The sequence below is a fragment of the Guillardia theta genome (assembly GCF_000315625.1).
Source record: "Guillardia theta CCMP2712 unplaced genomic scaffold GUITHscaffold_35, whole genome shotgun sequence".
Taxonomy (NCBI): Eukaryota; class Cryptophyceae; order Pyrenomonadales; family Geminigeraceae; genus Guillardia; species Guillardia theta.
Genome location: NW_005434639.1, coordinates 532134 through 556973, shown reverse-complemented (window position 1 = coordinate 556973; position 24840 = coordinate 532134). Strand labels below are relative to the sequence as shown.

Here is a 24840-nt window from a genome sequence, read left to right as displayed (position 1 = left end):
ACTGATCGCCTTTGCCCCCACTCTCCCCCAACTTGACCCTCTCTGACCCCCCAGGCGTCCCCCTCTCGGGCAACCACCCGCCGACCGCCTGCTGGCTCCCGTCTAGAGCCCAACTGACGATTTTCACCTTGCTGACGATGGATGACCAGACCAGCTCGTCGGCTGTTCCCCGCGCCAGCAGGTAGTGGATGTTGACAGGCAGCTGCTGGCTGATGCGGTGGACCCGGTCCTCCGCCTGCATCATCACCCCTGGTGTCCAGTAGAGCTCCGCGAAGACAACGGTAGCAGCCGACGTCAGGGTCAGGCCAGTCCCAGCTGCCGTCATGCCCAGCACGCCGACTCGCACTTCCTCCTCCTCCTGGAACATCTTGACGCGCTCAGCTCGCGCTGCTGGAGGCACCGACCCGTCGATGCGGATGTACTTGACGGAGGAGCGCAGGAGGAAGCGCTCGATGCCGTCCAGCACCTGGAGGTGGTGGGCGAACACCAGGAACTTACAGCCACCCTCTATGAGGTCGGCGAGGTAAGAGCAAACTTCCGGTAACTTCGCAAGGCCAGTCTCAAGGTAGGCTTCTGTGATCAGCGAGTCCAGCATGGACCCTCGCCGACGCTTCCTCTCCCCTCCGTTTTCACCAACCTGCTCCTTCTCGTCCCCAGCATGGCCAGCTGGAGGAGAAGAGGAAGGGCGCATGTCGACGGAGTCAATTCTGTTCATGATGGATTGAATCTTCTTCAAGTCCTTGTTGGCAACGTTGATGAACACCTTTTGCCTTCTCTTCGCTGGCAGCTCCACCAGCACCTCTCGCTTCAGCCTTCGGATCATCACCGAGCTGGACAGGAGGATGCTCAGCTCCTGCAGGCAGCTGGCGCCAGACGTGTCGAGCCCCCACCGCCCCTGCTTCGCGTTGCAGTAGCGCCGCTGAAACTCTCTCTTGGAGGAGAAAATCTTCGGCTGGAGGCACTGCAGTTGGCTGAGCAGCTCGACAGGGCGAGAGAGAGCTGGGGTTCCGCTGAGGAGGATGGCTCGGCTGGCCTGGCGAAGGAGGGGCATGCATGCTCTAGTGCGAAGCGCCTTGTCCGTCTTGATGTAGTGCGATTCGTCGGCTATCACGACTTTGAACGACGACGCCTTGATGGCGTCTGACATCCTGGTGGCAAGGTCGTAGGACACGATGGTCACGTCGACTCCCTTGATCGCATCCGATCCTTTCATCACCACCTGCACCTCCAGCGGCTCTTCCTTCATCCCCTCCAGCCACCTGCTGCACTCCTGCGCCCAATTGAGGCGGAGAGAGGACGGGCAAATAATCAGCAAGGGCCACTCCCTCTTGTATGCTGCTGCTACCGCGAGAGCCTGGAGGGTCTTCCCCAGACCCATCTCGTCTCCGATCAGCACTCTTCCCTTCCTCTTGAGAGCGAACCTCACTCCGTCGCGCTGGAAGGGGAGCAGAGAGGACTTGAGCAAGCTCGGAAGGGCGGAGTATGCCTCCTCCACGTCAGCGTCGGCGAGCAGCTGGGGCCTGGAGCGGAGGTACGATAGGAGGAAGCGAGGAAGCGTGTCCACGTCATGCTCCTTGCCGGGTTTGTATCCCAGCTCACACAGGAACTTCACGACAGCATCGTAGTCCTCAACATGCACGTACCAGCTCCTCGAAGTCATGTTGAAGAAGGCGCGGGGGAAGGACCGAAGGAGGGTGGCGAGCTTCGGGAGAGCTATCCTCAGCCCTTCTGCCCCTACCCCGCTGCAGCGGAGGGAGAACTGATGGGGGCTGACGAGCTCGAGGGAGAAGTAGAGCCTCGTACTCGTCAAGGAGGGAGGAGGCGATTCAGTCCCGTTTCTCTGGTATATCCCTTCTACGTTCGTGTTGTTTTTCTGCATGTAGAAATCTATCGTCCCAGGTGCCAGCCTCACAGACGATGGCCTCTCCTGCTGGTCCCGCCTGTCTGCAGTGGGGTGCCGGGGCTGCTGGGAGGAAGGGAATTTGTAATTCCCTTCGTTGCGAGCCATGGCAGGCACCTGGGACGGGGCGGGGTCCAATCGTTTCATGTCGGTCAGAGCCTTCATGAGCTCAGGCTTGCCAAGGTAGACCTTCTCTTTGATCATCCACTGGATGTAGTTTTGAGGGACTTCCTTCAAGCTCTTCCCGCTGTACTTCCCGAAGTTTAGGACAAAGTCCGCTGCGCTGGTGCTGAGCGCCCTCCTGAAAGAGGAGAGGAACAAGAGAAGCAGGAAGCACGTAGTCTCGTACATGGTAGCCAAGATGTCTCCTTGCTCAAAGATGGGCTACTGCGATCCGAATCCCAGGAGGAGCAGGAGCATCCAACTCAACTCTGCCTCAGCCCACCTTGCACGACATAGCTTCGAAGTCTTGCTAGCTTCCAGACAGTATGTCCCCCCTCTCCTCCTCCTCCTCTCATCTCATGGCACTGCTTCTCACGCCATGCATCTCGGTGTTTTCGCCATCTCCCGCTCTCTTCCCGGTCTTCTTCTCCTTCGTCTCCTCGCCTCCTTCCAAGCTCTTCTTCACCTTCACGCCATCGCGCCCAATCTCTCCTTATCATTCCGGGGGCAGAAATGATGTAATAGGAAAATATGCGATGGAGCAGAAAAGGCAGTGGTTGACTCCACCCCCTCTGAATAGATTATTTCCACCCCCACATCGACAAGGGGTGGTTTGATACCCCACCCCTTGTGATATCGTAGGAACGACACCGGTGGTAGAAGGGGCCCGGCTGCGCTGGCGTTATGCTGTTCAAGAATGGAGGGAAAGGAGGAAAGCAAGGGAGGAGTGAAGGAGGAGAGAAGAAGAGGAGAAGAGACGATGATGATGATGGAGGAGAGAGGAAGGAGGGGGGGAAGAAAAGGGTGCAAGGAAATAACGAGGACGGGCGGCATCGAACAAAATGAGCCATGAACGCCTGATGAGGCGTTTCAATATTACGAAGGAGGAAATATCGAGAAGTTATAGTGTTGTGTATGACGAGACTCTGACTTCCTGCTCTCGTATCAGCATGTTCGCATGTAAGCCGGCTGCCATATGCAGGGGCCCAAATGGCACGACAGCAAACGTGAACTGGAGGCCCGAGTGGCAGCCTGATAAGAGTACCAAGGTAGGAGGATGGAGCATAAACCCCACGCTATGCGCATAGTGCTTATAGCACCTTCCCATGCAGGTTTGCTCGACATGCAGCAAGAGCTTCAACATGCTGCAGAGGCGACACCACTGGTCCTTCTCTGAGCCCTTGACCTTCTCCGCCTCCTCACGTATTTTCTTTCCAGTCGGCATTGCGGACGCGTGATCTGCGGCTCCTGTGGGAAGAAGAAGTACCGCGTGCCTCTCCTCAAGTATGGATACCAAGAGCCCGTCCGAGTCTGCGTGTCCTGCCATGAGATCTGCACGCAAGCGGAGGAGCTGATGACAGCGATATCCGCCAATGGCTACGTGGCCGTCGAGGTGAGAAGGGACGTGGTGGCTCCCTCAGCTACCAGTTGACGTCCAGCAGAGCTTGCTGGATGCCGGAGCTGACCCAAACTTCTCTACGCTCGTCTTCACGCCCTTCATGCATGCGGTCAGCAGGCGTCTGCTGGGGGCGAAGGCTGCGCTGAATGATCGTTCTTCAGGCGTCCAAGGGACACACCAAGCTGATGCAGCTGCTGCGAGAACGAGGGGCGGACATCAAGTACACAGTGAGTTTGACCGATTGTTACGAGGACAGGGGTTAAGTTTCTACAAGATTGATGTTGTCACGGTTGATGTCGATGTCGATGTTGTCAATCACAAACAAACAGGCACAGCCTAGTGCTCGGATGACCATAGAACGTGTTTCGATATAGATTAGATGTCAGCATGTCTGTGGAGGTGATGTGCAAGCATGCCATGTTGACACGCCGGTGAAGGTGCCGAAGCTCGAGTCCAAGATTGTCGTTCAGTGTGAATCATGCGACAAGTCCTCCTCCCATGACTTCAACACTTCACACACTTATAGCTGTCCTTTCTGCAATCACCGGTGATCCCCCCTCCTCCTTTCCCCCCCACCCCTTCTTCCCCTTCCCCTTCCCCTTCCCCTTCCCCTTCCCCTTCTTCCCTCCCCTCCACCCATTCCCCTCCCCTTCTTCCTTCCAGTCTCCTCCAACCTTGGAAATTTCTTCCCCTCTCCTCCCTTCCCTTCCTTTTCGTCTTTTGTCCTCTCTCGCCACTCCTCCCCTGCAATCTGAGTTTTGTTTTGCCAGCATCTTCGAATTCAGCGAAGCGCACGCTTGTGTAGGCATGAGTGCGATTCACGCAGCTGCAGCGAAGGGGCAGGTGAAGAGTCGTCTCCTGCCGGCCATCTCACTCCCCCTTGCGTCTATCCCCGTCACTCTATCTTCTCTCCTCCTACTCCTTCGCCAGCTTTTGACACTGTCCTGCAGTCCAAGGCCGTGCAATGGCTGCTCCAGCATGGTCTCTCAGTGAACGCGCAGACAATGGTCGGAGACACGCCACTGATGATGGCTGTGATGGGAGGTAAGTGGCGGTGGCATTGGAAACGGGAAGGGGGCGAGAGTCGGAGGGGAGGGGAGGAGAAGGTTGTAACTTGGGAGGCAGGCCACCGTGAGACAGTAGAGCATCTCATCGAGAATGCAGCTGATGTGAACATGTAACTATGACCTCTTTCTTCACTCTTGAGGCCTGACAAGTGGCAGGCTCAACGGCGACAAGGAGTCGGCTCTGCACAAGGCCGTGTCGGAGAGCACGCAGAACATCGTCCGGGTCCTGTGCGCAGCGGGAGCAAGCCTGGCGGTCAAGAACAGGGACGGGCTGACGCCAGTCCAGCTCGCCGATGAGAAGGGAGACACACAGGTGACAGCCCAGCTCGCCGCGAGGCGCTTGCGGGAGCCGTTGACGCGGCCGAGCAGATCATCGATATTCTGTCCCGCCATGCCGGCAGGGCCAAGTCCACCGTCTCTGCCGAGGGATCCTTCGGCTACGAGAGGTGGCAAACTCGCCCAGCAGCTCCCGCAGGTCTGCGAGCTGAGAAGCAGAGAAGCTGGCGCATGGATGTTGACAAGTGCTCCAGAAGCCCCAGCGGATGTCGAGAAGCCCAAGGAGGAGGAGGAGGAGGCAGCAGCCTCGGAGCATGCAGGTAAGAGGCACAAGGGAGCTGAGGAGAGAGTGATGTGCTTGGGTAGGAGGGGAAATGAAGAAGGGCGATGGAGCACAATCCAGTGAGCTGGGAGAGTGGGGCAAGGCTGGTGGGGTCGGGCTATCGGGAAAGCCGAGGGAAAAGGTGACGAAACTGGGAGGGGAGAGGGAGGAGGGCAAGGGGGGGGGGGCAGGGGGGCAAGTTGATGGGAGGGGAGAGGAGGAATGGGAGCGGCTGACAAGAATGGAGCAGATGGAGCCCTTCAAGTGGGACGACACCATCCCCAAGGTGAGGAGGGAGATTGAGGAGGGGAGGCGTGGGAGCAGAAGGTGACCAGCTTCTTGCCAGCTGGCGGACAGGAAGTCTCTCCACATGCTCGTCGACTAGATCTGTTGAGAGAGCAGAAGCCACTAAGCTCTACCCACTAAGCTCTACCTGTAGATTAGGTTTGTCCTGCAGGCCTCTTGATAAGCATGGCAGCTCAGATCCAGCCGGTGTTGGACTGCGTCTCCAGCACGATTCCAACAGAGCGGACGTCATACCTGCATGCTTGTCAAAGGTCGTTAAGATGACTCCAGACCCACGTAATCTTGTAAATGGAATCCGCGTATCTTCCCTGTTGATCCTGTCAGATACTGGCGGGCACAAGTCCAGCAGGCCTTGACCTGATAGAAGGAGCCGCTCTTGTCCACCTGAACGTCGTACCTGACCAACAAGGTCATTAGGCCGCGGGGGCTGACGTCTCGACGGATTGATCACGTGGTGGTGGCAACCACTTTGCCCGAGATGTCTTTCTTTGCGTTCACGTTGACGATGTATCCGAAGCGAATCTCACCATCGGAGCGAAGGATGGCGACGATCTGCCCAAGAACTTGTCACAGTGGCAGCGTGTCCAAGTCAGATCGTCCCAGATTCCCCTTCTCTCGTCCTCGTCTTCGTTTCAACCCCTAATCCCCACCCGCTTGTTCTCTCACCTCTCCCATCTCAAACACGTTGTTCTTGTTCAACAAGTACTCATTGCCCTCCTGTCCTTCCAATCAGTACTGGAGTTACCACCAACTCGTTCTGCTCACCTGCCAGTAGGACGGGATAGGCATTCCCGCCTGTGGCTGGATCCTGGAGCGAAGTCAGCCGTCATTCTAATTCGCACCAGCGATCAGGTCAAACCTCTGCCCCTGTGGGAGCTGCACAGAAGCAGCGGACCTCGTTGCTGGCTGCTGGGCAGCTGGCTTAGCAGTCGGCCTAGCAGCTGGGGCGTTGGCAAATGGGTTTTCCCAGGTCGACTCGCCTGTCGATACCTTGTACCAGTACCTGCCCAGCTGGGTTGTCATCGCCAAAGGCTCTAGAGCAACGATAAACTCACGGAGCTCCCGATGCTGGATCATACGCCATCTCCCAATTGTCGCCCTGCACTTTCTGCTGGGTAGGCGGCGCCTGCAGCTGCTCGTCACCCTCCTTCCTCTGAAATAGGGGCAAGACCATCGCGCCTACCTGAGTCGACTGCTGCATCCTATCAAGCATGGACGGGGGGCTGCTGGCGGAGGTGGGGAGATCGGGCATTTCCGGTCCAGATGGAGCGGACGATCCGAACATGTTGCCTACAAAGCGTTGAGGGCAAAGTAATTCCCCCTTCGCTCTCTCCCCCTCTCTCTCCTCCCTCCCTCCCTACCTCCCTCCCTCCCTCCCTCCCTCCCTCCCTCCCTCCCTCCCTCCCTCCCTCCCTCCCTCCCTCCCTCCCTCCCTCCCTTCCCGCCCCCCTCCTCTCTCTCCTCTTACCGATGAAGGAGAAGGGATTCGATCCTCCAGTCTGCTTTCGTTGCGCAGTCTTGCTCGGCGCAGGGCGACCCTCCGCAAGGGCCTTCAGCTCCTCAAGCTCAGCAGCGCTGATCTGCGTCAAACCCTGGAGGACAGATAGTGAGCGCGATGACGTCAAGATAGATATGTCAGACAGAAGAAGAGAAGGAGAGGGTCATCGACTACTGTGCGTACCTGAGCGCTCAGTTTCTCCTGCACACATGCAGAATGGCAGTATTTGCCGTTCTCGTCGAGCTCGCGAGGCTGAGCCGTCGTGACAGGCTGATTGCAGATGGGACATGTGCCGCGAATCTGAATGATCGTCACAACGAACAAGATCGTCTCGCTCTGGATGGGACGAGGAGAAGGAGGAAAGTTCTGTCTGACCTGCTGCATCTTGGTACTGAGGATTGAGCCCCGGGATGAGCGGGGTGAGACCGCGACCTCCCCCAAACATGCTGGTGAAAATCCCAAGTTAAGAGAGAAAAATTAATAGTTGTAAGCTACAACCCGACTTCGATAGCAACCCCAGGCTTGAGGACGAGAATGTGAACGCGTTAACAGTTTGCGCCGTGAGCAGGAGCAAGATTGTAACTGTGAAACGCCTCAACATCCATACAAGTTAATCGATGACAGACAAAGGATTTCAGCTCAGAAACGTATGAGACACACGTCTCATCGCATAACCAAACACCAAAACACTCCAAAGGGGCTCGTGTGCCGCTCGATTGATGGTCAGAAAACTCGTATGAAGAACTAGAAAGTGAAGGGAGAACAGCAACTTCTGAGTGCTATATGACCTCTCGTCATCTAACAACAACCATCTTCGACTCTCCCTCCTTCGCTTCATCGGCAGCATTCATGTCAGCCTCTCCCTCAGGTACAGCCTGCCCGCCCCCCGCCCCCCAACTCACCCCTGCAAACCATTTTCGCTGGCAGGTTTGTAGCCCGGGTGACCGTACTAAAGAACATTGCCGTAAAGCCCGGGATCCGAACCTCGGACGCCGCCGGGGCCCGGTCCGATCGGCCCGGCCGCCGCCCGGCGGACTCAGCCGCAGAGCAGCGCGCAGCGCAGCGCGGCAGCGCGGCATCCGGCGCCGGAGTCGGGCCCGCCGATGATCCGGGCCAGTGATCCCCGCGACCGTACGGTACGGGAGTCCGCCGGACCGTGACTCCCGGATCCCGGGCCTCTCCTGCCCGGCCTGGGCCTGCCCGGCGCCGGCCGACGGTCATCCGGGATCGGACTCCGGGACTCGACTCGGCGGATGCCATGATGATCCGATCATCATGAGTCGCGCGGAAAGCCTAGGCAAGCCGGTTCCGGCCCGGGCTGCCGGGCCGGCCGTTTCCTTCACTGAGTCAAGCTCAGTGTAACAAGTTCGCCGAGCCGCCGCGGCTCTGCCAGGCTGCCAGCCACCTCCTGATTGTCCTCGTACTGATTTTTAACTTAACTTTGAGTAAAGACCACAGCCTTGAAAGCGCGACGCATCATCCTGCAAGACAAGTAGGAGTGGCGGCCGCTCCCTCGGAGAGTTTCCCGAGTCCACTCACACACTACCCCACCCCATATACATAATAGTTCCCTGTATTTGCACCACGAATACCACCCCCCTACCCCCTCAAGGTCATCCTGCCATCGCCCCTCGTGACTTTGCCTCGCCAACCCTCGTGACCCCCCCCCACCAGCCCCTCACACACACTCCAATTTTGACCCCACCCTGCTGATTATCCGTTTTGGTACCCCCACCCACCCGTTCTCCCTGTTCGTGGTACCACCCAGGGCTGTACCCAGTCTTTTGTGTGTCAGTCTAGCAAGCCAGGTCTTAAGCGTGAGAACTACCCCACCAATAAAATTGATTTTAAACCACGTTGTTTTTTACAAATATTCATAATATCATAGTTTCAGGGGAATAATAGTGGTGGGTGGGGTGAAAATAGGAAATCTTGGGTCTTCTGTGGGGTACAATCATGAGCTTTTGGGGGTGGGGGGTGAGTTAGATAACGTGCATGAAATAAGGTGGGGGTGGTAAGGGCATAAGCGACAGAAACAACGCCTACTCCCGGATACAAAACAGCTCCGTGGGGACTAGGGGGGTAGGGGGTGCACCCCATGGGACCCCCACGGAGGTTTAGCCGCAACATGGTCCGTCAGGGTGATCACGAGTGAGGGATTTGATGCCAAAAGTTGGAGGTATTGGTAGGGGTAGGTGAGTGATGCCAGGGTGGGGGGTAGGGATGGAGGGGGTTGCCGTATAGAGTTTTCAAACATACAAAACCCCACAAACCCCCACCCTTGCAAGCCGGCAACCTTCTGCTGCGCTCGCCCACCCTCCATGGGTATCTCAGAGGGGGTAGGGGTACTCTCATCAGCCTGAGATACCAATCAAGACATCCAAAAAGGATTCGATGGGGATGCTGTCCAGGGTGGGTAGTGACTGGTTCAAAGGGGGTGGTCTCCATATATGGCATGTGGGATACAGGGGGTGCTAACAAAAGCTACAGGGTAGGTTAAGTTGAAGGGTGGGTGAAACGATTTCTCCCAAATTTGCGGGGGTATAGTACAAAGAGGAGGGTGGGTGGTAGTGTCAGCTGATCCGTGATAAGCCCATTGCCATCGGTGGGTAGATGGTACCGGTACAAGTGTCGCTCTAAAGGATGGTGCCATTGCACAGTACATGGGTCCTGGTGAAACAAGATTTTGATATTGGGGGTGGGGGTATCTGTGGAAGATTTCCTTAGTTGTATATGGGGGTCCTCAAATCTATAAGCCGCTGACCGAAGGTAGGGGGTTCTAGCTAATTCTAGAAAAGGGGTGGATCTACCTAAAGACAGGGTCTAGATCTTGGATGAGGGGTGGGGGTAATGACCTTTGGATGAAGGGGTTGAATAAATGGTCAAAGTAGGGGTACTGGGGTGATGTCTGCATGCGGAAAGCCGTGTGACAGGTAGGGTGCTAAGGGCTATGGAAATAGGGGTGGACTTCAGATGTAATGACAAGGAAAAAGAGGGGTGGGGTGGTTGTGGGAAGAGCTTCACTTAAAGGAGGGCGGGGCAGGGAACCGGGCAGAGAGAAAGGGAGGGAGAAGGAGGAGCAGGAACAAGAGCGATGGCAGGAGAAAGTCGAGGGATGAAGCAAAAAGCATGCTTGTCTCAGAGTAGGAGCTAAGATTAAGTGTTGGGAGCTTGGAGTTTGGGCCGGATTACGACTTGAAGGGCAACCCGTCAAGGAATAGACCTGGAGGAATTCAGGATTGGTGTGGTTGCAGACAGGAAAATGGCATGTAGAGGGAGAAAGACTGTTTCCAAGTAGAGAATCAATGTAGGAATACATCAGTGAAAGATTTCAATGGTCAATTTTATTGTGGTTTCAACTTGTGTGTGATTACAAGCTAATGGATGTTCGCAGGGATTCAAGACACCAGGAAAGCTCGAAGAACATTTACGAAAATACTAGCGAAAAGACCAACCCACTCTCCGTTCCGACATAGCTACAAGCGTGGAGGGACGAAGCCCAAGTAGACTTACAGAGCGAAAAACAGTTTCTCTCTCTCTTTTCTTCAGAATGTCGCAGTACACAGTTACCAAGTCCTCGATCAGGCAAATGTTGGGCTCTAAGGACGAATATCTCACAAGAACTTCATCTCCCCGCGTCATCGACGAGACGCTGTGGAGCAACGATTTCGATGTCGATCTCAGTTTTGCCAGCGCAGCTGACACTGTCTTGACTGGCTACCGCCCGGCCCGCCTGGTCTCCTACAACATCCACGGGTGGCGAGACACTCGTCACAACGACAACTTCGATCGCCTTGTTGCTGTGCTCAAGAAGATCAGCCCTGACGTCATCGCCCTTCAGGAGGTGCTCCATCCTTACCGCCCACCCTCGGATCCAGAGGAGGCCAAGGATTACTTCGATCTTGTCAAGAGTGGGAAGGGCAATGGCTTCGTAGCCAAGAGCACCGATAACAAGCTCCCCTACCTTGAGGCTCTTGCCAAGGCTCTCCACCTCCCCTTCATCAGCTTCGGCCAGGCCACCGACGATGGCTACTTCGGCAAGTTTGGATATGGCAACGCCATCCTATCCAAGTTCCCCATTGTGGATGAGACTCACGTTGTTGTCAAGCCTCATCCCCGCCATCAGGTGTTGTTGAACTCTCTTGCCCTCGGCGTCTCCTCTGACGTTGATGATGCGACAGGCTGGCAGGCGCATCGAGGCCGAGGACAGGTGTTTCTCAGCCGTCAAGGTCGAGCTCGAGCAAGACATGTTCTGCACCTTCTGCGTGACCCACCTCGACCAACTGTCGGAGGAGCTGCGTGTAGAGCAGGTGGCCGAGATGATGTCCAGCATGAAGGACATCGGCCCTCACATCCTCTGCGGCGACTTCAACGCCTTCCAGCGCTCCGACTGCTCTGAGGAGCAGTGGAACAAGATCCTGGACGACGCCAAGAGCAAGGGCTGGACTCCTCCCCCGGAGACGACGCAGGCAGTCAGCGACATGCAGACTCGAGGATACGTGGACTGCTTCTACCAGAGCATGAACCACGTTGAGGAGATTTTCGACCCCGAGAAGGCTGTGGAGGGGATGACCAAGGACACTAAGTTCCCTGGCCCCACCTGCTGGGTCGAGAAGCCTTTGCTCCGCATCGACTACGTCTGGTTGTCCAAAGGGCTGCAGTCGACCAAGGTGCAGCAGTACCAGCGGGTGATGGACGACGCTTCTGATCACTACCCGGTCTTCGTGGACCTGGTCATCTGCTCCGACAAGGAGTCGACGGATACCAGCTCGTGCCAGAGCGACTCTGCCAGCAGCCTCGACTCTGCGTGAGGAGGCTGGGACGAAGAGGGTTGTCAGACTACCTTCCGTGCAGGATGCCGTTGAAGTGTGAAATGTTGTTTCGTCAGGATACTTGGTGCCCGTAATTGTTGAGAGTTGAGCGATCGGTGTTGATGTGTACAGACTCCGTGACCGTCCGTTTTTTCAAATTCATTTCACACACACAAACATAACTTTGCTTTTTAATACACGACTAGTGTTTCCATCTATATTACACTTGCCTTAGAGTGACTGTGACCTCTCCTGCCATTCCGAGAACTCCAGCTTATCTGACTCTTTCGTTGGACTGGTCCATATACTGAGAGTGTCTGTAAGAGCAGACGGTTGGTGGTACCCTCCTACCATCTTCTCCACCTGCAGGGTATCTGGTCCCTTGTACCTCAAGCAGATTGCCTCCTCCTCTTCCCACGTCAGCTCCAGTTGATGCCTTCCCTTCCGCAAGCAGACCACACCAACAGACTTGCAGCTAGTTGAGTCTGAAACCTCCGAGCCGTTCTCTGCTACTTCAATGTCCCCCCTAGCCCTCGCACTCCCTTGCTCCAGACCCGTTCCCTGATGCACTTGCCTTGACCTCAATCCTCCTCCTTTCAACCTCCCCGTTTGATCCGTGCAGTATCCGCTCAGCAGCCTCTCCTCCCCTCCAGTGTCTGGTCCATTCATCGTCACAACCAGCCCGGGGTTTCCTTCATTGATGAAGAACTGAACCTCAACCCTCTTTTCCCCCCTCTGCAAGAACTTTGAGTTCCTCGCTGAGCAGAACCCGTGTGCCCCCCCGTTGTCGACCACCAGCTCATCATCAACGATCAGATAAGACCCATCCTCTGACTCCAGCGAGAACAAGTACGTCCCTGGATGGCGGATGTGCAACCAACCCGAGCACCGAACAACCATGTACTCGAGCGGGCAGTGAGGGTCACAGTCCAAGAAATCCCTCGCGCTCGGCAGGTTGATGTCAGAGATGATATCAGACCAGTTGCATGTCGCAGTGACGAGAAATTCCTTCAAGGGTGGCTCGATCTGACAACCGACATAGAAAAACTCACAGAAAAAGCCTCTGACCCTGCCGCTGATCGTTTCTTCTCCTTGTGCCTCCCCTATACTCTCTGTCTCCAACACGAAGGTGTCATCGACCAACAGCAATGCTCTCGCTCTTGTCGACAAGCAGAACACATATTCACCAGCAAGTTCGACGTCGAACCAGCAACTGGCCTCCCGACGACATTTGGGGTAAGGGTATTTGTCTATCATCACCCGGTAGTCGTCCAATCCCTGCAGGTTGATATCGGGCAGTGAGCAAGAGACTGAAAACAGCTTCTCATCCGCTTCAGAGGAAGGAAAGGCGTTCGGCGTGTAGATGATCACAAGAAATCCATCGTGCGTCCTTATCTCCTCCTTCCTGTGAGAGTTCATCTGCGAAGGAGACCTTTGATCTTGAGGGTTGTGGTCGGGGGAGTTCTCGCCCACTTCTCGCAGAATCAGCATATTGATCTCTTTGAGATTTTCTTGTGACTGGCGGAGTTTCTCTCGTTGATCTCTCATCTTCAGGATCATATGCTCCTCCTGCATGCAACCTTACAGCCTGCCTCTCAACCTCTCAACAGCAACGCAAACCCATACCTCCTTCTTCGCGTTTTCTAGTCTTGATCGTGTGCTGTGCAGTTCGCCTTCAAATCTTGCAAGCTTGTCCCGGTAATCTTTGGTTTCTTGTTCTCTTGCCTCTGCATTCTTGATCCACTCAGATTTCTTGAGTCTCAGCTTCTTCAACTTCGTCGCCTGCTCTGCAGCTGTCAAGAGAGTTCAACAAGACTCTTGCGTCACCTCGGCCAAAGTCAGTTCATGCCTCATGCCGGCTTCAGCAAACCGCTCTTCTGCCTCCAGTCTAGCAAGCTGAGACAGGCATCAGGGCGCAGGGTTGCATGCAGCCATGAATCGAACCTCTTCGTCCTCCAGGATACGCTCTTGCTTCGATTTGCTTCTTGACTCGATTTTCTGTCAGTGGCATCAGCATGAGACGACAAGTCTCTGATCTTTTACCATCTGAATCATCCGCTGTCTCATCAGAACTCCTTTGATGTCATTCTTGTACTCGACAATGATCTCATGCAATTCTTTCTCCTCACGAGCGAGAGTCTCTAGCTCCCTGGTCTCTTCCTCAACCTGAGCAGTGCTGCATGAACAACAATCAGCACCATCAGTAAGATACGTCAGCAAGGCATTATACAGATTTCTTTGATGGTTGAAGAGCTGGAACGTGGACTCGAGGTTTTGTCTCTCATTGCTCCATTCCTACAAGCTCGTTGGGGAGAGGTACGAGCAGAGATGGCATGCAAGTCTTACCTCCACTACAATCTCGCGCTTGAGCTGTGAGATGAGGAGCTGTGTGTTGAGAATCTCCTGCAATCGCTGTGGAGTGTGTATCGGATACACATCCTCTTTGACTGTCGAGTCACTGCTGCCTGTAGACTGTGCCGGCATCACCTTCATCTCAGCATGGATAGCCTTGGCTGTGTTCTCAACGATGCTCTCAAACTCCATCTTGTCACTTGTCTCTGCTTCCAGAAACTCTGAGATCAGCCGTTGTATCTCAGGATTCGGTGGGCTGGGGGGCTGCTCCTCCTGCATCCCCAACTGCTCGTCCAGCAACGCCTCGTCCCCCCCGTCATCCCCAGTCGACCAAGGGTAGATGTTGCTGGACAGCGTCGAGATGATGCTGCTGCGCTTGAAGCTCTTCACCATCGCACCTCCCATGGTTTCAAGTCAACGTCCTTCGCAGTCTGCGTTGCAAGCTCCCCTACTGTGCTGCCTCACAGTCTCACAGCAACCTAATGAAGCGATGATTTCCCGCTTGCTGCTCTCTTGTGAGGACACGACCTCGCATGCAACCCTTCATGCCCGCCATTGCTTGATGACGTCTCAAGGTAGGTTGTGTCATATCAATCCTGCACTCCGCGCACCAACAAGGTTTCAAGGCCACACTGTTATGCAAGAACATCATAACCCGCAGGAAGCAAGATTTTCTGATAGGCATCTCCGCCTCTTATCCTCTCGTCTCCTCGACCTCGCGTCTCCTCCTCCTCCTCCTCCTCCTCCTCCTCCTCCTCCTCCTCCTCCTCCTCCTCCTCCTCCTCCCACCATCATCGAAGGACCTATACAACTCTCAGTTGTTGCTACTTCTAGAAGTACCGATTTATAAAATAAATTTAGGGTGGGGGGGTTGGGGTGGAGGGGGGTGGAGGGGTACAAGAATGACTATGGCGGTCAACGGATTGCAGTTTTAGATGAAAATTCTTGGGAGGAGAGAGAGAGAGAGAGAGAGAGAGAGAGAGAAGCGAGGAAGATGAAGCGATGAGGAGAGGAGGAGGAGGTGAGGAGAGACCGAGGGACAACGAGGCTTCAACCAGAGTCATGCAACTCAAACCATGCTGATCATAAGGAACTTACAAGAGCAGGACGTTAGCAAATTTCCTCGCTGTGTTCAGTTTCTGTGAACTTGAATCGACTGAACTCAATCATGAGATCTTTCAACCTCCGCCAACAAACTCGTGCACTCGAGTCACAATGCTGTCGGCGGGGAAAACAATGCTATGTGCAGGACTGACCTGTTCCCCGGCCATGTCAGACTAATGCATACAAGTTTGAGCGCTTGCCGTTGACAGAGAGTTGTCGATCTTGCCGCGAGCATGAAAGTGCTGGATGAGGATGAAGAAACTTTCCTGAACAAGCTGGAAGAGGAGCTGTCGGTGTCCGTTGGCAAGAGCGGCGGCGAGATGGCTCCACAGAAGGGTTCCATCTTCAAAGAGCGAGAAACGAATTTCCGCCCTGTGAGGAGCGAGAAGATCAGTGCGTCAGAGGCGAAGCAACGGCTGTCGAGTCTGGCCATAGCAAAGCCGATCGGTGAAGATGCAGCTGCTGGTGCGTTTCTCCGTGTGTTGAGCAAACATCGAGACTGACGACGGGCACGCAGAATCATCATGGAAGCAGAGCGAATTTGAATGGCAGCCATTGGATCAGATCGAGAAGTTTGTGTTGAGCGGCCCCAAGAGCCGTGCGGAAATCTCGCAAGGTGAAGCAGAGGAGGAGGTAGCAGCAGTCTTGGGTGGTATAGAAGGGACAGGGGAGGAGTGAGTGTAATGAAGAGATAGCAGCAAACAGCAGCAGCAGCAGCAGCATGATGTACAACCAACTTGCCATGCAGATGATTCGTGGGCTGTTGAGGATGTCGATGAGCTTCTGAACGCTACCAAGACAACGCAAGAGCACAAGAGCGCTGGCATTGAGAGCAACGAAAAGGTGGAGCAGGAGCTGTTGACCGATGTGAACGTGTATGACTTGCCGTCGAATGATCAGCAGCAGGACAGAACCAGGACAGATGATCTCTTTGTGCCGTCGTTCGAGAGGAAGCGATACGTGCTCAACACGACAGGAAGGAAGGTGAGAGGAGCGGAGATGGGAGACAATGATGGAGTGAAGACATGCTCTACTGCAGGATATCTTGGACTTCTCTGACGAGGATGAGCCGAAAGAAGTGAGATACGTGTTGTAGTAGTTGTTATTATCGGTGGTAGTGGTGCAGGAGGCGATGATGAGGAGAAGTGGGAGGAGGAGGAGGAGGAGGAGGAGGAGGAGGAGGAGGAGGAGGAGGAGGAGGAGGAGGAGGAGGAGGGTAAATTCCTGTGTAGCTTCCGAAGATTGTCCCCCCCAAGTGTGCTGCACTGGAGAAGACCAAGATGATTTCTCACGTTCCTTTTGCTTCTGAATTGAGCATAAGGTAGTCGACGACTGTTGATTGATGTCGACGATTGTGATGATGATGGTTGGTGGTGTTGACGATGATGTAAATCATGATGATGGAAGATGAAGATTACAGTATTGCGAATGTTCATGTTGACATCGTCATTCACAATCGAGTTGACTTGTCAAGCAGAAATAGGGATCAACTCAGTCATCACTCGAAATTGCTGGGGAAGCAGGTGACTGGAATAATGACATGACTTGCTTTATTGACATCCCTGGAGTTGGTGGAGCCCAACGAGATCAAACGGCGACTGTCCTCTCTCGCTCAAACCGATTCCTCTCGCTCCCATCTGAACTTCACGCTCCTTGGAAGGGAGGAGAAGCAAGACGATCATGGCAAGCGAGGTGAGCAAGAGTAAGAGAACAGGTTCAAGGCTGAGCCAACCTTGCAGACATCCTGGCAAACAATGCTGTGCGATCCCCCAAGGGTTTCGGAGTGCCGATCATGCGACGTGCTGATCATTCCGTTCTTCAAGCGTCTGCAAGGAATGTCATGGCAAACCTTCCTGCAGCCACAGACAAGGAGAATACGCCGGCAAGCTCGGGGCAAGACAACGTGCGGCAGGCTGGTGGTGGACGCGATGGGCAGAGAAGGCAGACAGAGAGGCTCGGAGGTGAGGATGGCCAGCTGAGGTCAACGACGTTGGAGATGAAGGAAGGGAAGAGGCTGGTTCCGCATCCTCCTCCTGCTCCAAGAGCCGATCGCAATGCTGCCAGAGCTCCGGGCCATGTCAGAGGACCGACGATGGACAGGACGGGTGTGGCCATGGACGTGATGAACGATGAGAAGGAGAGGATGGTGAAGGAACAGAGTCCGAGCGGGAATGAGCAGCAGGAGCAACCTGACAGGGCATCTGCTCCTGTCCTGCGGCCGACTCCTCCAGCAAGAGGTCGGCAGGGGCAGGCGGCAGTGCGGCTGGCGATAAATCGCAAGGTGGAAAGGATGCAGCTGGGCGACGAGCGAGAAGAGGAGGGGACGGGAGGAGAGGAGAAGAACGAGGCGGATGAGCTGATGAGCAGGAGAAAGAGAAACATCCTCCTCAAGTGGTGGAGGCAGGAGGTAGGATGAAGTTGTGTCCTGTGGATCCTGACCTGCTGTGAACAGGCCAGAGCGTTGGCTCAAGTGACGGCTTCCAACGAAAGGGAGAGGAGGGAGAGAAGGGAGGCGGAGAACTTGAAGACGGCGGATGAGATGCTTGACAGGGTCAAACAAACCCTCTTGCAGGTGAAGTTTGAGCTGCCCTGCTGCCTCCTCCGTCCTGTCTACCTCCTGTCTACCTACTTGCTCCTTCTTCCCCTCTACCTACCTCGATCCTCCTCCCTCCTCCTCCTGACGTTGCCCTCAGATCAATGACCGGTTGTTCGACATGGCGATCATTCAGACCGCAGGCAGACTCCTGGAGGAGGCAGATGCCTTCATCAGGCAGAACAAGCTCACTGCGAGACTAGAGGCCGCCGCCTCCCTCCGCGCTCGCGTGCAGCAAGCAGAGCAGGAGGTTCACATTTTCCGGAAAGGAGAGAGGGCGTTGCGAGTAGCCGAGGAGGCGCTGAGGGCGAGAAGGTGGAGGGAGGTGGAGGAGGAGAGTGCGATCGCAAAGGAAGCATTCGAGATGACGGGAGCGCTCGACAAAGTTTTCGTCGTCTCGCAGCTGCTGCACCGAGCAGGAGCGGCAAAGAAGAGAAGAGAGCAGGAGGAGAGGGCGGAGGCCTTGCTGCAGGAGGGGGAGCTTGCATTGAGCAGGGGGGACGTCAAAGAAGCGAAGGAGAAGGCAGAGGAAGCGAAGAAAGAGCTCGAAAAGATGGAGGGAGGGATGGAGAGGGTGGAGAAGCTTTTTGGGGCGATAGCAAGGCTGGAGGAGGAGAGGAGGGTCAAGGGGTTCAGAGAGGAGGGGAGACAGGCGCTGCAGGATGCAAGGGAGTACCTGCAAGAAGGGAACTTTGAGGATACGAGGATAGCGCTGAGAAAGAGCAGGAGGCTGTTGGAGGAGGGAAGATGCGTACAGGAATTCAGTGAGGAGCTGATGAGGCTGGAGGAGGAGGTGGCACAGAGGATGGAGAGAAAGGACTGGAGGGGCCGGGCCGCTGCCTGCCTGCAGGAGGCGGAGAAGAGAATGGAGCAAGCGCTGCGAGGGGAGCTGCAGGAGAGGACGCGGCTGCTGGAGCAGAGCTTCGAGCTGACGATCAAGTGCAAGGTCATGATGGAGCACGTGGAGGACGAGGAGATGCGAGCGAAGTTGAAGCGGCTGACGAGAGCGATCGAGAGCGCAGCGGGGAGGACGGAGAAGGCTCTGCAGCTGGAGTCGGACTTGAAGGAGGCGGAGGAGCACGTGAAGAGGAGGAACTTTGAGATCGCGTCCAACTTTCTCCTGCGAGCCGAGCAGGTGGCGAGAGACGCTGGACTGGATCACCGCAAGGAGGAGATGGAGGAGCTGAGGAGGAGGATCGAGGAGGAGAGGGGGAAAGCAGCGAAGCAGCAAGTCGTCTTGTCGAGGATGAAGGGGATAGAGGAAATTCTCAACGACTTGGAAAAGGAGGAGAGGAGAAGAGCGAGCGAAGCAAGGGCAGGGCTGGACTCGCTGGCTGCGGAGATTGCTAGTGGGGATATCGAGCTGAGCGAGGAGATGGAAAAGGAGCTGGAGAAGCTGCGGCATCGTGTGAAGCAGAGTGAGGATGTGGCTGAGAAAGTCAAGGGGGCGGAAGAAGAGCTGGAGCTTGCGAGGGAGTTCCTGAGCAGGGAGGAGCTGAAGTTGGCGCGGAAACATGTTCGGGCAAGCGAGGACGCGTTCGAGGAGGCGAACAATAGATCAGGGCGGGCGCGAGCCCAGGAGGTGAATCAAGAGATCGAGAAGATGGAGAGGAAAGTTGAGATGAGGAGGAGGCTCCAAGAGGCGCGGGAGCTGCTGACGGAGGAGGAGTTTGAGCAGGCCAAGGAGAAGGTCAGGGATGCGAGGAGAATGCGGGAGAAGTACTTCGGGGAGGAGGAGAAGGAGGAGGAGGAGGAGTTGATGAACATGATCAGAGAGAGTGAGGAGAGGGCAAAGATGATCGCTCGAGCCAGCGAGCTTGTTGAGAGCTGCGAGGAGGCGATGGGGTCGAGGAGGTTGGAGGACGCAAGGAGGCTGGCGGAGGAGGCAAGAAGTCTGTTCAGGGCGGCAAAGCTCACTGACGCGCTGGAGGAGGTGGAGGATATGATGGAGAAGATCGCAAAGATGCGAGGAGAGGCGGAAGCGAAGGGAAGGAGCAGGGAGCTGCTGGCGGAGAGCGAGGAGGAGGTGAAACAGCTTCACTTCCACAAGGCAAGGGAGCTAGCGGAGGCTGCAAAGAGGATGGCGAGGGGAGAGGATGTGGAGCTGCAGGAAGCAGCTGTAAAACTTCTTGCGAGGATCGGGGAGGAGGAGGAGCGGCATGAGATGCGAGGAAGGGGAGAGGAGGCGATGGAGAAGATCGACACGTTCTTGCAGCAGGAGGCGACGAAGGAGGCGAGGAAAGCTCTGCAGGAAGCAAAGAGCTCCTTCTCGGTCGCCGCCTGCCTGCCCAATTTTGGTCCTCTGCTGGAGCTGGCGGAGATCCGTATCAGACAGGTTGAGGAGAAGCAGGAGAAGAAGATTCGCCTGCACGCCATGGTGGAGGAGGTCGAGGAGGCTGCCTCTTGTGAGAACTGGGAGGAAGCAAACCGACAGTTACAAGACGCCTCGTCATGCTGTCGGGCAGCTGGGCTGCAGGAGGAGTTTGGGGAGAAGCTGGAGATGCTGGGGAGGATGGTGTCTGAGGGGCGAGAGGAGAAGACGCGGGTGGAGGGGGCGAGAAGAGCCATTCGAGCATGCGAGGAGGCGCTGGAGGGGCTGAATGTCGAGGCGAGTAGGATCTTTCTTGGGCATGCCAAGGAGGCAGCAGCAGCATGCAGGTCGCAGGGGGTGAAGGAGGAGGTGGAGGCGCTTGAGAGGAGGGTCACGAGTAGAGAAGCTGCTCACCTGCTGTTGGGGAGAGCGGAGGAGGCGATGAGCAGCGTGCGGGCAAACTTGGAGCTGATGAGGGTGGTGGGGAAGAGGAGGAAGGTGGTAGACGCGCGAGAGAGCCTGGAGAGCGCAAAGAAGTTGCTGCTGTGCTCGGGGGAGGACCATAGCGCAATGTTAGCGAGGTTGGAAAGAGAGGTGGAGGAAGGGGAGAGATGGGCATTGCTGTGTGATGAGGGAGAGGAGTTGCTGGAGGAGGGGAGAAGGCTGCAAGAGCAGGGGATGGTGGAGGCGGCGGCGGGGAGGACGGAGGAAGCGCTGAAGAAGTTTGAGGAGGCAGGGGAGGAGAGGAGCACCAGGATGGCTCGAGAGCTGCTGACTGAGATCGAGAGGAGGAGATCTGGAGCGAGGGGAAAGGAGCTGATGGATGCGATAAGGGAGAAGATGGAGGAGATGGAGTACCTTCAAGTGTGCGAGCTGTGCAAACTCGCACAAGTTGAGTTCCTGCGTGCTGGCATGGGAGGGGAGCTAGTGGTGGTGGAGGGGCTGCTGCGAGAGGCGACGAGCCGACAGGCAAGACAGGAGAATGCTCAGCGAGGAGAGCGATGTCTGCTAGAGGCCAAGGCTGCAGTCTCGAGGAGGGAGATGAAAGTTGCAAAGTCGCTGCTGGTGGATGTGAAAACGTTGTTGCGGTTGGCGGAGGAGGGGGGGAGGGCGGAAGAAGTTTCGGAGGTGGAGAGGGAGATCGAAGCGCTAGAGAGCTGCGAAAAGGCCAACGAGGAGCTGAAAGCGGCTGTAAGGGACGCGGGCCGTCTGATCGCAGAGAAGGACTTTCGGTATGCAAGGATTGTCTTGTCTAAGGCCAAAGATGTCGCAGTCAGAGCAGGTTGGATCTGTGAGTGCAGAGTTGAGATTATGATGTGCTTTCTTGCCGCAGATGAGGGGTGTAGGGCAGAGCTTGAAAGCTGCGAAGAGTTTCTGAGAGAAGAAGAGAAGCGATGGGAAAGACGGCAAGAAGGGGAAAAGAAACTCAAGGAAGCCGAATCGGTGACAACTCACTGTTATTGTCATTGTTGTTATTGTTACTGTTAGTGTTGATGTTGTTGTTGTTGTTGTTGTTGTTGTTGTTGTTGTTGTTGTTGTTGTTGTTGTTGTTGTTGTTGTTGTTGTTGTTGTTGTTGTTGTTGTTGTTGTTGTTGTTGTTGTTGTTGTTGTTGTTGTTGTTGTTGTTGTTGTTGTTGTTGTTGTTGTTGCTTCTCAGACTGTTTCAGTCTTGTTGTTTCTCAGTCAGTTTATGTGTTTTTCATTCTCTTTCTATCGAGTTTTGCTTCTCGTGTCTGTTAAGTTCCTCACCTTCCCTCTTCAAAGGCTTACAAACACGGAGAGCTGGAGATGGCGCTCAAACTTGTAGAAGAAGCAGAAGAACTTTATGCTGGGGTAGACGAGGAGGAGGCAAGAAATGCTGTAGATGTCCTCCGAACAAGAATCCAAGAAAGGTGAAGAGAATCCTGAAGATGAAAACTAGAACTGACGTTGTGTGTGCAAGTTTGGAAGAGAGGAGGAGGATGGGGGGAATATCGCTCCTGGTCAACAGATCAGAAGCGCTGCTATCCGAAGGCAAGCTCGAAGATGCAGCAGAGCTGGCCAGGGAGGCCCTTGCAAAGATGAGAGGAGAAGACAAGCCGGACCTGAAGGGGAAAGCAGAGAGAGTGATCGAGACCGTGGAGGTCAAGAAAGGAAACATCATCGTTGTTCGATCTTTTCACATCGTTGCAGTTGAGACTGAAGCAGTCAAGCTGGAAGGAGGTGTACCTCAATGCGATCAGGAAGGGAAAGGTGATGTGCGAGCATAACGTGACAGAAATCTGATGGACTCCGGGGGCACAGAAAGCCTTGGAGGATGGAGATGTAGAGGAAGCAGACAGAGCAAGTGCAGGAGCGAGTACAGCACTACACGCTTCAGGACAGAGCGATTCCCTTGAACTGAAGGTGCGCTCCCAGAGAAAATTTTGTGAGATAAGGACGTTTAAGAGCAATATGAGAGTCTTCTTGAGATGAAACTGTTTCGCTCGTCAGTGTTGAAAGTTTCCATCTCAAGAGGTTTTGTTCAGGAGCTCGAAGAGATGATAAAGAGGAAGAAGATGAGCCAACAAGCAAGACAACTCATTGCACAAGTAATGTTCATGTCCTGTGTATATGTGAGCACAACTGAACATCTTGCACTTCAGATGGAGCATCTCATCGCTAACAACAACTTGGAAGAAGCAAGAAGTCTGCTCGTCAGGACAGGTCTGCGTGTTTGAATGTTTTGAGGAAATGACACAAGTTCGAAGTCGAACATCTTCGAGAGTCAGACATCAAAGAGAAAGATCAGATCATATTCGATCTGATGAACAACATCCACAGAGCGGAGCAGGCAGACAAGGTTCATTTGTTTGCTCAGCGTTGAAGATCGTCAGGATGATTTGTCCGACAGGTGAACAAGCAGATTGCGCGGCTGATTGAAGAAACAGAACAATGCTTCAATGAGCAAAGAATAGTTGAGGTAATGTATGTACGATGATGTTTTGAGTAATGATGACTGTGACAAAAACGACGACGAGTACAATCATGATGATCATGATGATTATCATCATGATCATGATGATAGTGGTGGTGATCATGATGATGTGGTGGTGATAATAATGATGGGAATGATGGGACAATTTTCGAACGAACAGGCCAAGACAAATCTGGAGCTTGCAATGAGGCTTGCATCGGGTAGAGAAAAGAACCAAAGGAGAAACAATAACGATCGTATGTTTGTCAGATTCAAACACGTCCAAAGATATTCTGGACACACTGCAATCTTGGAAGAAACGCATCATGGACAGGTAAAATTGATATGACGGGAAGGAATTGCATGTGAAACCTGTCTGCACCAAAGAGAGTCGATCGGTCATCTGGAGGGAGAGATAGAAATCGGCGTTGTCGCTGCACAAAAACTCTTGCTTGAAGAGAGATTCGGTATATTACAACCCTGATGTGCGATGGAGAAAGCAAGACGTAAAACGATTGTAGATGATGTCCGTTGGAAAATCGAGGAGGTGGAGAAGGTGATCGAGCAAGTGAAAGGGACAGGTTGAACAAGATTCAGCCACAAACTTGACTGACGTTAGGATGTGAAGATGAGGAGAAGTATCTTCGACACAAGAAGAGGACATCAGAAGTAATCGAGAAGTGCAATGAGGTAAAATAACATCCAGCAAATTCATCGTCGTCGTCGTCGTCGTCGTCGTCATCAACATCATCATCATTACCATCATCATCATTATCTCTATCATCTCTATCATCAACGCAATCTTCATCCATTCATCGCATTCTTCACATCTTCAACTTTACAACTTCTCCACCTTCACCCCGCATGCTCCCTACCTCCTCCCTACTGTCCGCTGACATCCAACTTCAGCTCGAGCTGCGCAAGAGGAAGCGAGCGGAGGGAATCACCCTCCTGTCGGACGTGCAGTCAGCGATCAAGGCCGAGGACGACAACACTGCAAGTGGCAAGCTGCTCCGAGCTCGGAGCATCTTCACTGACTTGGAGGACGGGGAGATGATCGTCATGGTGGACAAGATGGAAGAGCAGGTAAGAAGGCAACCTGTGACGTTTCCGGGTTCTTGTGATCCTGTCGGTTCAGATTGGGGAGCTGAAGAGAAGGATGAGGGTGAAGGATTACATCGACGCTGCTGACGCCTCCCTCCGAGATGCTGCCAGGGCGATCGCCGAGCAGGTAGAAACTCCGCCCTGCCACCCCTTTCCTCCTCCTCCTGAACCTCATATTGTTCCTTCTCCTCCTCAGCATCATTATCTCTTCTTCTCCCCCTTCCTCTCTTTTATCTTCCCAACAGTGTCTAGTTCCATTCTTCCTCCTCTAGATGCTGCTTTCACCTTAGAACCTCCATCTTCTGAGCATCATCTCTCTTGTACTTCCTGTTTCTGTTCTCTGCGTCAACTTCAAACCCTGTGTTCTCCTCTCCCTTCTCCACTCGCTTCCTTCTCCTCCCTTCTCCTCCCTGAGAAACTTGTTCTCCACTCCACTCTCTTCTCTTGACCTGTTCCCCTTCCCTCTCCTTTCACGACGCCTTCCCTCTCCCCTCCTCTCTCCTCTCTCCTCCCTCCTCTCTCCTCCCTCCTCTCTCCTCCCTCCTCTCTCCTCTCTCCTCTCTCCTTTTGACATCTTCTCGTCTCCCTCTTCTCCCTCAGGACTTCGAGCTCGCTCGGTCGAAGATTCGCATCTCCCGCGACCTCTACGAGAAGGCGGGAGAGAACAGAAACGTCGAGCTGACTCGCATCGAGCATCATC

General features: G+C 54.6%; 6 protein-coding genes across 6 annotated transcripts; 3 read left to right on the top strand and 3 right to left on the bottom strand.

Moving 5' to 3' along the window:
* Positions 1 to 82: 82 nt before the first annotated feature.
* GUITHDRAFT_42086 (hypothetical protein) lies at positions 83 to 1498 on the bottom strand (the record flags this gene model as incomplete). The annotated part of the gene is made up of 1 exon (XM_005832409.1): positions 83 to 1498. A coding segment is annotated over one exon (1416 nt), but the record flags the coding sequence as incomplete, so codon positions are not given.
* A 2931-nt stretch (positions 1499 to 4429) lies between these two features.
* GUITHDRAFT_71382 (hypothetical protein) lies at positions 4430 to 5210 on the top strand (the record flags this gene model as incomplete). The annotated part of the gene is made up of 3 exons (XM_005832408.1): positions 4430 to 4505; positions 4587 to 4638; positions 4685 to 5210. Coding segments are annotated over 3 exons (654 nt in total), but the record flags the coding sequence as incomplete, so codon positions are not given.
* Positions 5211 to 5528: 318 nt separating this feature from the next.
* On the bottom strand, positions 5529 to 7855 carry GUITHDRAFT_152729 (hypothetical protein). Its single transcript, XM_005832407.1, has 14 exons — positions 7833 to 7855; positions 7429 to 7512; positions 7306 to 7376; positions 7114 to 7230; positions 6901 to 7024; positions 6616 to 6722; positions 6488 to 6558; positions 6292 to 6435; positions 6198 to 6240; positions 6099 to 6149; positions 5884 to 5984; positions 5790 to 5829; positions 5709 to 5740; positions 5529 to 5666 (listed from the first exon to the last, which is right to left on the bottom strand). The coding sequence occupies exons 3-14, from the start codon at positions 7312 to 7314 to the stop codon at positions 5606 to 5608; spliced, it is 900 nt and encodes a 299-aa protein (XP_005832464.1). The 5' UTR covers positions 7315 to 7376; positions 7429 to 7512; positions 7833 to 7855; the 3' UTR covers positions 5529 to 5605.
* Positions 7856 to 10515: 2660 nt separating this feature from the next.
* Positions 10516 to 11959, top strand: GUITHDRAFT_152728 (hypothetical protein). The gene is made up of 2 exons (XM_005832406.1): positions 10516 to 11056; positions 11112 to 11959. Exons 1-2 carry the CDS (start codon positions 10520 to 10522, stop codon positions 11739 to 11741), a joined length of 1167 nt encoding a protein of 388 aa, XP_005832463.1. The 5' UTR covers positions 10516 to 10519; the 3' UTR covers positions 11742 to 11959.
* Positions 11960 to 11972: 13 nt separating this feature from the next.
* On the bottom strand, positions 11973 to 14498 carry GUITHDRAFT_139041 (hypothetical protein; the record flags this gene model as incomplete). Its single annotated transcript, XM_005832405.1, has 8 exons — positions 11973 to 13310; positions 13368 to 13523; positions 13569 to 13637; positions 13686 to 13739; positions 13785 to 13917; positions 13954 to 14036; positions 14088 to 14144; positions 14229 to 14498. 8 exons carry the CDS (start codon positions 14496 to 14498, stop codon positions 11973 to 11975), a joined length of 2160 nt encoding a protein of 719 aa, XP_005832462.1.
* Positions 14499 to 15430: 932 nt separating this feature from the next.
* Positions 15431 to 24412, top strand: GUITHDRAFT_139040 (hypothetical protein; the record flags this gene model as incomplete). The annotated part of the gene is made up of 25 exons (XM_005832404.1): positions 15431 to 15662; positions 15715 to 15813; positions 15946 to 16181; positions 16237 to 16275; positions 16430 to 16518; positions 16675 to 16720; positions 16766 to 16889; positions 16937 to 17604; positions 17650 to 17769; positions 17891 to 21392; positions 21435 to 21544; positions 21866 to 21993; positions 22092 to 22224; positions 22274 to 22333; positions 22385 to 22486; positions 22609 to 22671; positions 22726 to 22786; positions 22831 to 22922; positions 22974 to 23042; positions 23325 to 23370; positions 23558 to 23617; positions 23656 to 23726; positions 23946 to 24122; positions 24175 to 24267; positions 24386 to 24412. The coding sequence occupies 25 exons, from the start codon at positions 15431 to 15433 to the stop codon at positions 24410 to 24412; spliced, it is 6447 nt and encodes a 2148-aa protein (XP_005832461.1).
* Between the last annotated feature and the right edge of the window lie 428 nt (positions 24413 to 24840).